This window comes from Vulpes vulpes, chromosome 9 (assembly GCF_048418805.1).
Source record: "Vulpes vulpes isolate BD-2025 chromosome 9, VulVul3, whole genome shotgun sequence".
Taxonomy (NCBI): Eukaryota; Metazoa; Chordata; class Mammalia; order Carnivora; family Canidae; genus Vulpes; species Vulpes vulpes.
In genome coordinates this window covers 40968347-40981257 of record NC_132788.1, presented here as the reverse complement: position 1 = coordinate 40981257, position 12911 = coordinate 40968347, and the positions used below count along the sequence as shown (strand labels likewise).

Below are 12911 nucleotides of genomic sequence, written 5' to 3'. Positions count from 1 at the left end.
GCCTTTCAGCGAGAGGGTATGTCAGAGGTCACATCTGTTTTTTGTTCACTGTTACATACTCGGTGGCTGGCATAATTCTTAGCCTATAGAAAGTGTTAAGCAAGTATTTCTGGAAGGAGGGAAGGAAGGAAGGAAGGATTGAAGGAAAGAAAGGAAAGGAAAAGAAGTATAAAAGTAGGGATCCCTGGGTGGCGCAGCGGTTTGGCGCCTGCCTTTGGCCCAGGGCGCGATCCTGGAGACCTGGGATCGAATCCCACATCAGGCTCCCGGTGCATGGAGCCTGCTTCTCCCTCCGCCTGTGTCTCTGCCTCTCTCTCTCTCTCTGTGACTATCATAAATAAATAAAAAAAAATTAAAAAAAAAAAAAAGAAGTATAAAAGTGAATTTGAGAAAGCAAAAACCAAACCATGGAAATAAGGACATCAGTTAAGAAGTGACTATGGCAACAGAAGTGAACAAAGATGAGGGGGTGAACCAGATGGTGGCGGGGGCAGGGGGAGGTGTGCAGAAGGAAGGGGCCTGAAGTCATATCACCTCTCCTCTCCTATCAGTGCCCACAAATTATAGGAAATATATACTTATAATAAATATATTATAAACAAGTCATACATCTATATATTATAAATAAATACAAATATAAAATAGATATAATATAAATATATATAAATACCTAATACCTATATACAAACACATACATATTTTTATTATACTTTTTTAAAGAAGTGAGGCTATAACTGCCTTTGAAAGCCAGAAGGAGATCTTTGTGGACTAGAAACTGTGGAAAACCCCTGAGACAATGAAAGCAGTTAGAACTGAAGAGGGAAGACCCACAACAGAGGACTCTTTGAAAGAATAAGGACAAGTGCTTTCCTAAAGGGTGGGGAGAAGTCTGGTGGGATCCTGCAGAAGTTCCACAGTGGGAGCAGTCACACTTAACCGTGTGACATAACAGTTAACCATTACACATAAGAATAAAATAGGTGTTAAAAATGTGAGCATAACTGCTGTGAAAACAGAAATATAATCTATAATCTCAGGCTCAGTGTAGAAGAAACAAGGACTGTAGAGAAACCTCATCAACCCAACAAAACGGGGAAGAGAGAAACAAAAAGCATTCATGGAAATAGAAAAAAAAGTACAAAATGGCAAGATTAGTAAGTCCACTTAAGAAAGAGAATTTCATAATAAATGAGACTGTTATCACATAAGTCACATTTACTAACCTTAGTGCGGGGCAATGAGAAATCACCAGTAACACCCAAAAAGCCCCAGCATCCTACATCAGAAATTAACACTGAGGCTTCTTACAGGAGTCTTTGGTTCAGGAAGGAGGAAGAGGAAGGAAAAAGACATAAACATAGACCCTGCTTATTAAAACCTGTAGGAGCCAGCCAAATTTATAACTCTAAATTCACTTATTAGAAGACAAGAAAGAATAAGAATGAATGACTTAAACTTTCACCTCAAGAAACTAAGAAAAAAATGAAGAATGAAGAAAAGGAAGAGAATGAACAAAGCAGAAGAAAACTAATAGAGGGGCACTTGGGTGGCTCAGTCATTTGAGCATTGGACTCTTGGTTTCAGCTCAGGTCCTGGTCTTGGGGTCTTGGAATCTGTGCTGAGTGTGGAGTCTGCCCAAAATTCTTTCCCCTCCCCCAACCTCCCATGCTTGGGTTTGTGCATGCGCTCTTGCTCTCTCTCTCTCAGATAAGAAAAAAATAAAAAGAAAAAGAAGTAATAGAGATATAGGCAGAATTAATTAACCCGAGAGTAGCCCCCAAAACAAAGTAATAGTGATGATCAGGAAAAACAAAAGTTGTTTTTTGAACTAATAATAGTAGTGATTTAATGGGTAACATTTTTTGAACGTTTGTTGTGCACACTACTGATGTACTACCCATAATAACTCATTTAATTCTCACATCAATCTCACAAAGTAAGTTCTATTATTACCTCTTTTGGAGATTAGTAAATTGACATACAGAGAGGTTCAATGGTTTGCCTAAAGTAACACAGTAAGTGTCAGACTTAGGATTTGAATACAATAGTCTGGATCTACTTTACACTGTATATTACTATTGTATATTAATGCAGCATACAAATATACCACTAATGCATAAAAATGAAGAGAACAATTAAGAAAAAAGAGGAAGCACAAATGACTGAATAAAAAGATACAGATAGAGAGACCATTTTAAAAAGTGTAAGAAAATCATAAGCACCTCTTTATATTGATACACTTGAAAAACTAGGGTTTCAAAACTTTTGTAAGGAAAATGTACTTGAGTATTACTTGTGCAATTTAAAAATTCATTTAAAAGGTCGCTTGAAGGGGAGAAAGGGTTGGGAGGTATAGGCTTCCAGTTATGGAATGAAAAAGTCACAGGGATGAAAGGCACAACAAGGGAATATAATCGGTGGTACTGTAATAGCACCGTATGGTGACAGGTGGGAGCTCCACTTGTGGGGAGCATGGCACAGAGTTGCACAGAGTTGTAGCATCACTATGCTGTACGCCTGAACCTGGTGCAACATTGTGTGTCACCTATGTCAGTAAAACTAATTAATTCCTTATATAAATAAGAATCACTTAAAGAAATGGACAGGGAGACATTAAAAGCAGTGACGTACCAGAATGGCACCCAGTCACCGATTGGCTGTGGAAGTACAGCGAGCATAAGGAAATGGTTCTGAAAGTTCTAGATGGTGAGACTGGAGGACTGCACTAAGTGAAACTGTAAATACAGGGAGGAGAGAAGGTTTGGAGATCAGAGAGAATGGACTCAAGTGTGGAGCTGTTGGATTTGAAGTGTTACAGGCTTCCTCAGATGATTAGAAATTCAGTGCTAGAGATATACACTTGGTTCAATAGGTCATAGTCAGCTGCTTGGCCCACTTTACCAAAACGATATATTGTTACTGTTCATCCTTAAGGGTAGAGACAGATGGTTATTGTGAAGACCAGGTTCAAAAGGATATTTGTGTCTGTTTTCCAGAAAGAAAGAAAAATTAAGAGGAGGGGGTAGTCCATTCAGTTAACACCATAACTGACTGTCAAAACAAACTAACACAAAGAAATACACAGTAATGAGGAGTGGGGAGAGGAAAGGAGTCTGTCAAACTCACATAAGAATTCATGATCTCAAAAAAAAAAAAAAAAAGAATTCATGATCTCTGAGGGGCACCTGGATGACTCAGTGGTTGAGTGTTTGCCTTCGGCTCAGGTCGTGACCCCAGGATCCGGGGATGGAGTCCTGCATTGGGCTCCCTGCGGGGAGCCTGCTTCTCCCTCTGCCTATGTCTCTGCCTCTCTGTGTTTCTCAAGAATAAATAAATTTTTAAAATCTTAAAAAAAAAAAAAGAATTCATGATCCTCAGGAAAAAAAAAAAGCAGAATGCATGATCCCTACATCATGAAGAGTTCTCATAAATAACAAGAAATACCTGGATAGCCCAAAATAACAGGGCAAAGGAGAGAAGCAGACTGACTATTCACAATGAAGTGCAAATGTTCATTCAATATAGAAAAAGATGTTTGACTTTACTTATCATGAAACGAGCAAGGAAGTAAAACCTTCTCTGGACAAAGGGCTAGAGCCGTGAGCGATAGTCAACATCCTTACTGCAAGGCTCTGGAGAAAAGAGTGTTGTTCCCAGACACAGCTGAGAGGAGCAGAAATAAGTAAAGCTTTCTGCAGGACAGCCTGGTGATGCACATCACCATTCAGATGTGGAGGCCCTTTGACCCAGCAATTCCACTTCCCCCATTCATCCCAGAGACAGACAGGGCCAGTGTGCACTTTCCAGTGCATGTTATGTAACCAATTCATCAAAAGGTCAGTTGTGGTACATCAGTACTATGGAATGCTAGGCTACTATTGAAAAAAAATGAGTAAATAAAAAAATAAAAAATAATACAAAATAAATAAATAAATAAATAAATAAATAAAGAAATAAATAAAAGATGAGGGGCACCTGAATGACTCAGTTGGTTAAGTGTCTGCCTTGGGCTCAGGTCATGATCTCAGGGTTCTGGGATAGAGCCCCATGTTGGCTCCCTGCTCAGCGAGGAGTGTGTTTATCCCTTCCCCTCTGCCCCTCCCTCTGCTTGCATGTGCTCTTTCTCAAATAAGTTTTTTTAAAAAGGTAAATGTACTCATATGTAGTAAGTAGTGAAATATGTAAAATGCAAACAACGTATTAGTAAATCAAAATAAGGTTCTAAAACACAGTCTACACTCTGAACCTACTGACCCGAAATTGTGTGTACACAGCAAGCTATAATGGTGGCTACCTCTGATGATTTTAGCTTTACTTCTATATATCTTCCTATATTACTTAAGATATCTATATGAATGTGTGTTGACTTAATCAGACTAAAAGTAGTGTTGTTTTCATTTTGGAAAAACATGTTATTTATTTATTTATTTATTTATTTATTCATGAGAGACAGAGAAAGGCAGAGGCATAGGCAGAGGGAGAAGCAGGCTTCCTGTGGAGAGCCCAATGCAGGACTTGATCCTGGGACCACAGGATCACGACCTGAGCCAAAGGCAGATGCTCAACCACTGAGCCACCCCGGTGCCCCTAAACAGACCTCTTTTAGTGGCCTTTCTCTTGTATGGTTTTACTATTCAGCTTTAGGAGTTCTAGATTGAGACTTTATATCTAAGAGTAGAAACAATGATTGAATAAGATGTTTGACTATGACTTGATTTCTCCATTAATAAATGGGCCAAATTTGCTTTGTCAATTAGTATCTTCTAAGATGATCTTCTAAGACTTATGCATACTAAGTAATTTGCAATGTAGCCCCTTGACATGTATGTTGTAATCAGTGTTCTTTTCCCCGCATTCAGATGTATCAGAACATGGATGGCCATGTTTCAGACCGTCCTTCCGTCTACCAAAACAGGCGACCTTACAGCAGAGAGGTGGATTCAGGGCTACTCGCTCCACAGGCTCATGTTGAAGAGTCCTAGAGAAACAATGTAGTCTGAAGGACTTCCTCCCTTCCACTCCCACTTTAAACAGGCTATAGATTACCAAACAGGATTAATTTCATCACCAAAAGAAAGTATATTCTCAACTGCTGCTTTGCTGGACTTTTCTCTAGAAGCTCTCTGTATTTACTCTTGTTTTCAAAGGAACTTTTGTAAAAACAAATCATCCTTTGCACAAGGCAGGAAGAGCTGATAATTAACTTTACTGGAGCATCTACCTACATCCAAAGGCCTTCTTAGGCTGGCTTGAGTGAAAATTGTGTACCTGAGGTATAGTATATTCTTGTAAATATATAAAACAAAAGCATTTTGCTAAGGAGAAGCTGATATGATTTTTTAAATCTATGTTTTAAAATAATATGTAACTTTTTCAGCTATTTAGTGATCTATTTTATGAACGGAAATAAAAATCTCTTCTATAGAAATGTTTGTCACTGGATTGTTTACATGATATATTTAGGGCAAGACTTAACGGGAGGGCAGGAACCTAATGAAATTATGTGCAATGATTTGTTTGTGCACGTGTATTTTTTTCCTACTGAGGTCCATCCTTTCGTCGGATTCTTAAAAGGATCTGTGTCTCCTGCCTCCAGACCAGAGCAGAACAGCTGATGGCTGCTTGCTACTCTGCAGCACTCTCTGGATTCAGCCTCCCTCATCCTTTGAAGCTTTGCTCCCTCCCTCCCACAGGCTTATAAAGTTGGACTTATCCTCATCTTTACATTTCTTGGTGAAGAGTTTGGAGAAGCAAAGTGCCTTTGCTTGCACTCCCTTCCAGGTCCGTGGTTAAGAGCCCTGAAGTCAGTCTGCCCGGATTTGAATTCTCTTTCTAACACTGTTTAGTCGTGTAACGTTGGGCAAGTAACTGATTTAGTTTGGGCCTCAGTTTCCTCTTCTGGAAGATGGAATAATAATGGGTGCCATCTATCTTACAGGGTTGTTGTAAGAATTAAATGGACCACATATAATATATATATATATATATATATATATATGTTATAAATATACACAGAAACAGATGGTCCCCAACATACGGTGGTTCAACTTAAGATTTTTCTACTTCACGATGGTGCAAAAAGGACACACATTCTATAGAAACCATTCTTTGAATTTTGAATTTAGATCTTTTCTGGGCTAGCAATATGCAGTACGATTGCCTCTGGTGATGCTGGGCAGTGGCAGCTCCCAGTTAGCCATGGGATCACAGGGTAAAAAACCAAAACACTGACCACCATGGCTTACCCATTTAACTATCCCATTTTTCACTTTCAGTACAGTATTCAATACATTACATGAGATATTCAACACTTTATTATAAAATAGGCTTTGTGTTGGATGATTTTGCCCCAACTGGAGGCTGATGTCTGTATTTTGAACACATTTGAGGTGGGCTAGGTTAAGCCGTGATGTTCGATGAGTTGGTATATTAAACACATTTCAACCTATATTTTCAACCTACTATGGGCTCACTGGGACATAACCCCATCGCAAATTGAGGAAGGTCTATCTATATTACATAAACATATAGATTGCTTAGATCAGTGCCTGGTCCATAAATGTCACCTAATTTGTCATTTGCACTTCCCTTTCTGGTTTTTATCTTTTACTTGAGACCAGGACACCATAACCTCATTTAGATTATACAAATCCATTCTTTACCTAACCTCTTCTCCCAATCTCTGGGCCATCCAACGTTTTCTCTGGCCACAGATAGATTTGTCTTCCTAAAGTATTGCTGTGGACATACCACTTCTGGCTGGAGCACATCCGGTGACTCTCGGTGTCTATCAGCTAAAGCCAAATTCTCTTGCCAGCATCCATGCCCACCATGACTGGGCTCCCCTGCATTTCTCAGCATCAGACTACATAACGCCATCTGTCTCTGTTGCCAAAACCATCTACTGGTGTTCAATGGGTATGTCTTGGGCATCCCCACCTCCAGTGGTTCTTTTCTTCACCCTCCACCTTCCTGGGGATGCTTCTTTCTATTTAAGTAAGCCCTTGCTTCGTGGCCAGAACTCTATCTTACACTTCAGGTCTTTCTTAGCTCCACCAGCCACTAGTGCTGGCTTCCTCCATTGAAATCTGCAGCCTCCTTGTCCATACCACCCAGCTGGCTCGTAATATAAACATTCTTTATTTTCACTTGGATTTTTTTTTAAGCAACAGAAATGTATTATCTCACAGTTCTATAGGCAAGCAGTTCAGCAAATGTCCTTCTGGGCTAAAATTCAGGGTGGCATTCCTTTCTGGAGGCTCCAGCGGAGAATCTGTTTCCTCACCTGTTCCAACTTCTAGAGGCTGCTAGAATTCCTTGGCTGGTGGTCCCCTTCTTCCATCTGTGTAGCCAACAATGTTGCGTCTCTCCAACCATTTTTCTGCAGCCACATCTCCCTCTGATTGTGAACTCAGCTGAGGCTGGTTCTCTGATTTTAAGGATTATGTCTTTTCACTTGGATTTTTAGAAATTTGTAAATAGATAACAATTTATTCCAAGTTGTAAGTCTAATTCCTATTTGTGTATACAGTCAGGACACACAAAATACATATATTCAATTATCATTTTACCTACTCAAGCTAAAGTATAAAATATGCTTGGTGTTAAAAGATTCAAAGAGTTTTAAATTTTCACTTATAGTAATAAGTGAAATTTCCCCTTTATGTACCCAACCCAAATCCCAAATTGCTTCTTCAGAGGAAATGTTGTTAAAGTTTCAGGTATATTTCTCCTATCTTCTTGTTTAAATATACTTAAGTGGGACACCTGGATGGCTCAGTGGTTGAGCATCTGCCTTCAACTCAGGGCATGATCCTGGGGTTCTGGTATCAAGTCCTACATCGGGCTCCCAACAGGGAGCCTGCTTCTCCCTCTGCCTGCGTCTCTGCCTCTCTCCTGTGTCTCTCATGAATAAATAAATAAAATCTCTAAAAAATAAATATTCTGGGAAAGGTCCCAGGCCTGGACTGAGTGCTGGCATCATGGAGCTACTGGATCGGTTGGAAATGGCAGAGGTGGAGGAGACATTGAAGTGACTTCAGAGCCAGAAGAGAGTACAGGTCATCATGGTGGTGAACACAGAAGGCATTCCCATCAAGAGCACCATGGTCAATCCCACAGTATGCCAACCTCATGCACAACTTCATCTTGAAGGCCCGGAGCACCGTACGTGAAACTGACCCACAGAATGACCTCACCTTCCTTCAAATTCGCTCCAAGAAAAATGAAATTATGATTGCACCAGATAAAAACTATTTCCTGATTGTGATTCAGGATCCAACTGAATAAGCCACTCTCTTGGCTTCCTGCGTCATTCCTTAATGCAGTAGCCCCTAAGAGTGATAATATTAATCATGTCAACCAACTGGCAGGTGGAAATCACCTTAGAGCCTACTTAGACTGATCCAGTGCCCAAAGTCATCCCTCTGTTGTCCAGTCACCTTTGAATTCTTAGGAGGACCTTCTTCCTAGTGTCCAGATTTTGGAGCAAGAGCCTTGAGCAGCCCACACACCCTGCTTCCTTCCATCTGACCTTCAGTTCACTTTGTCACCCTTGGAAATGTCTATTTCTCTTTAACTAAAAATAACTAAAATGCTTATAAATAAATAAATAAATAAATAAATAAATAAATAAATATTCTTAAGTACTTATGTTATATGAATTTACATAAACACCCCACACACAGTAGTCTTTGTTTTTTACGTAAGTGGGATTACACACTAGCCATATTGTCAAATGTGTTTTTGTTCTTAGCCATGTGTGAGGACTTTCCCAACTATACGTGTTTGTGAGGCACTTGTGATGAGTTAAGCATTGTGTTAAGAATGATATAGGTATTCTCTCACTTAATTTTCACAACTGCTTTATGAAGTAGGTACTAATGTGATACTAATTTTTTTCTGAAGAAATTGAAACTTAATTTAACTTGTGGTCTCCAAGCCCCTGTTAACATTTATCTTGTGGTTATTCTTGGGTTCAACTATTATTTTATCTTATTTATTTATTTATTTATTTTTAATTGTGGTAAAAAAAAACCCAACACATCATACAAAACTTATCATCTTATCCATTTTAAGTGTACAGTTCAGGAACCTTCAGGATATTCACATTGTCGTGCAACCAATCTCCAGAGCTTTTTCATCTTGTAAATCTGAAACTTTGTCCCCACCAAACAATAACTCCCCTTTGTCCCTCCCTTGAGCCCTGGTAACCATCATTCTACTTACTATCTCTATCAATTTGACTACCTCATGTAAGTAGAATTATACAATATTTGTCTTTTTGAGACTTATTTCACTTAGCATAATGTCCTCATGGTTCATCCATGTTGTGATATGCTACAGTTTATATTCCCTTTTTTAAAAAATGCTGAATAATATTTCACAGTATGTATATACATTGTTTATTCCTTTATCCATTGATGAGCATTTTGTTTGCTCCCACCTCTTGCCTATTGTGAATAATGTTGCTATGAACATGGGGGTACAAATACCTCTTTTTAGAACTTGCTTTCAGTTTTTTTTTTTTTTTTTTGGTATATTTTTGTATGCTTTTGTAGAGAAGTAGGATTGCTAAATCAAATGGTAATTCTATTTTTAAGTTTTTGTTGTATTATTTTTAAAGGCTCTGTTATAGTGATCATGTGTTTCTTTGGCCATCCAGCATCAATTCCCATTTCTTTCAGTAACAGCACTGTGATTTGAAGCATTACTTCTTCCTACGGTATGCAGTGGAGTGGGACTTCAGTAGAGGGGTTTGCCTTCTAGCCAAGGAGGGTCTGAGCCAGCCAGGCGCTCCAAAAATAAAATCTTAAAAAAAAAAAAGTATAGTTATGTCAGAGACACAACCTGATCCAAATGAAAACTGGATCTGTGGTCAGAGCTGGGCTTAATAGAGTCTAATTTTGTTTCCCCCAATAAGGTTTTTAAATGCTTTCCTTCCGGGATCCCTGGGTGGCGCAGCGGTTTGGCGCCTGCCTTTGGCCCAGGGCGCGATCCTGGAGACTCGGGATCGAATCCCACATCGGGCTCCCAGTGCATGGAGCCTGCTTCTCCCTCTGCCTGTGTCTCTGCCTCTCTCTCTCTCTCTCTCTCTCTGTGACTATCATAAATAAATAAAAATTAAAAAATAAAAAAAAATAAATGCTTTCCTTCCTCAGAGAATATTGCCTTTTAAATATAACATTTGGTATTTACAAAAGTTATGTTAAAGTAAAAGAGTATTAATGAACACCTGGGAACCCATTATCCCATCCAACCCAAAAAGCTTTAAATATCATCAGTGTAAAAATGAGTAAATAGTAATAATTGTATATTCACCTCACACATCATTGAAATGAAAGAACTTAAGATCCATGTAACACCATGAGTGAATCTTAGAAGCATGATGTTGACTTTATTTTAAAAGAAAGGAGGAACTGGAAGTCTATACAGAATATGATGCCACTTTTATAAAGCTCACGAATTAGAGAATATTGGTTTTCAAGGAAATTATATTCTTTGCTTCCTTTGATATTACATCAGCAAGGGGAGTACTGTGTCAGTGATTCTGTGTATAAATGCATTTATTTGGTTCCCTCCAGTGAAGTCGCATTCAGAATATATGTGGGTCTGACAAAAATGAGTTCAGCAGAATGAAAAGGAGAACATTCCTATTAACGTTAACTTGCTTTTCTTCTCCTCCCTATGATCACCAACATATTTTTTTTTAAGATTTTATTTATTTATTTACTCATGAGAGACACAGAAAGAGAGGCAATGACACAGGCAGAGGGAGAAGCAGGCTCCCTGCAGGGAGCCCAATGCAGGACTCAACCCCCCAGACCAGGATCCCACCCTGAGCCAAAGGCAGACGCTCAATGGCTGAGCCACCCAGGCGTCCCTGATCACCAACATCTTTGGTCAAGTACTTCAAGAGGGCTTACCAAATGCCTGAGACTCTACTTCCTCAGTTCCTGTTAACACAATGGAATAATATACAAATGAAGATGAATCATTCAACCAAAACAGAGATGATTTTCTAGAGAAGGCAAAGCAGATGAAATCCTCAGTTTGGGGGAGGAGACTGCAAATCAGTGCAGGTGTGTGTGCCAAGGGTCTTGGCTGCGAGCACTGGAGGCAGATTTGGGTTCCCAGCAACAGGATTTACAGAAAGGAGACTGGATGGTTCACAGTTCTAACAGAACGGCCAGAGACCAAGGTTTGCACGAGAAAAAGGACCAATGCAGCTCCAGGGATCTAGGAATTGGGAACTGGTTGTCACTTTTGTCAGAGGCTGGTATTGTGAGACTAATGAGTTCCCACTCTCTTTTTCATCCTTGCGTGAATCCAGTCCAGGTACAAAGTTCCAGATCAAGAAGTTTACTAGCCAAGCTTGAGTCAAAGACCCGCCTTGGCTAGAAGGCAAACCCCTCTACTGAAGTCCCACTCCACTGCATACCGTAGGGAGAAGTAATTTTTATATGTAACCTCTACACTCAACGTGGAGCTTGAATTCACAACCCCGAGATCAAGAGTTGCAGGCTCTTCTGACTGAGCCAGCCAGGCAGCCCAAACTACACATTTTTACACAATTTACCAGCCCTGATTTTAGAGACGTTCCTACTCCTGCGCACACAGCCCCCTCCCACCGACCAGTAGGTGGCGCCCTAGGACTTTATTTTAATTAATCCCATCCATTGGGCGCGACCTCATTCCTACAGCCTGCCTCTGGAAAGGCAAGTTTTAACAGAATAAAGAAAAGGCCAATCTTTTTTTTTTTTTTTTAATTAATTCACAAAAGACACAGAGAGAGGCAGAGACACAGGCAGAGGGAGGAGAAGCAGGCTCCCTGCGGGGAGCCCCATGTGGGACTTGATCCTAGGACTCCAGGATCACACCCTGGGCCAAAGACAGGCAGTCAACTGCTGAGCCACCCAGGCGTCCCAGAAAAGACCAATCTATTGATCAGAAGCAAGAATAACCCTCTACACAGATCACTCACATTTATTTATTTAGTATTCAGTTATTTCTTGACTGTGATAGATTGTGCTTTTTATGCACATTATTTATCACGTTCCCACCATTGACAGAGCAGTCTATGCCCTCTTCTTCTTAGAACCTGGTTTTTACCATTTGATTCTACTCAGTACATTTATCTGCATAGGGGATTGACTTTTGAATTTATTCTTCTGGGAGCACCTTCTGTGCTTAGTGTTGCATGAGCCTGGACTGGATTCCTGTTGAAAACAATGAGTAGGGGTACCTGGGTGGCTCAGTCAGTTAAGCATCTAACTGTGGTTCAGTCATGATAGGGGTGTCCCAGGATCGAGTCCCCTGGCCCCCCCACTCCCTGCTCAGTGGGAAGTCTGTTTCTCCCTCTCCCTTTCCCTCTACCGCCACCCCCCACCGCTCATGCCCTCTCTAGAATAAATAAATAAAATCTTTAAGAAAAGAAAACAAAGTGTCTGTTTCCCAGAGATCTTTTGGAGTAAGGAAAACAGCTAGGGGTGTTTGGCCTGCAGCAGGAAGATATCCTGGGTGACTTCTTATCAGAGTTCCAGGCCTGTGATTATCTGTCTTGTGTCTCCTTCACCCCCTCTGCCAGTTGTGTTTCTTCCTCATCTTCCTTCTCTCCCCTCAGCTCTTCATGAATGACTTTCCCAGTAACACACGTATCCGAACTCCGCTGCCACTCCCACTATCGTTTTTGTCAAAAACAAATGATGGATCAGTGTTCACACTTGCTTCTGCTATGCCACCAGTACCCTTGGTGGCAGAAAGAAAGGGGGGGGTAGTTATCACCTAAAAACACATCTTTATAGCTCCTAGGAGTCTAACATGTATTAAATTCCAAATTATCTTACTGGGGCATAAAAGGCTTGATGAATTTTTTTGTGGTAAAATGTATGTAACATATGTGCAGGTACAAT

At 40.2% G+C, this 12911-nt stretch overlaps 1 protein-coding gene and 1 pseudogene across 4 annotated transcripts in view; both read left to right on the top strand.

The window, feature by feature from the left end:
- Nucleotides 1-5428, top strand: part of FLT3 (fms related receptor tyrosine kinase 3) — a 120084-nt gene extending 114656 nt beyond the window's left edge. For all 4 annotated transcript variants that reach the window (XM_025996713.2, XM_072719886.1, XM_072719888.1 and 1 more), the window contains one exon: nucleotides 4860-5428. In XM_025996713.2, the coding sequence (XP_025852498.1) occupies nucleotides 4860-4982 (123 nt within the window). In that variant the 3' untranslated portion in view covers nucleotides 4983-5428. The remainder of the gene's footprint in view (nucleotides 1-4859) is intronic.
- A 2459-nt stretch (nucleotides 5429-7887) lies between these two features.
- Nucleotides 7888-8434, top strand: LOC112918562 (dynein light chain roadblock-type 1 pseudogene; annotated as a pseudogene).
- The last annotated feature ends 4477 nt before the right edge of the window (nucleotides 8435-12911 follow it).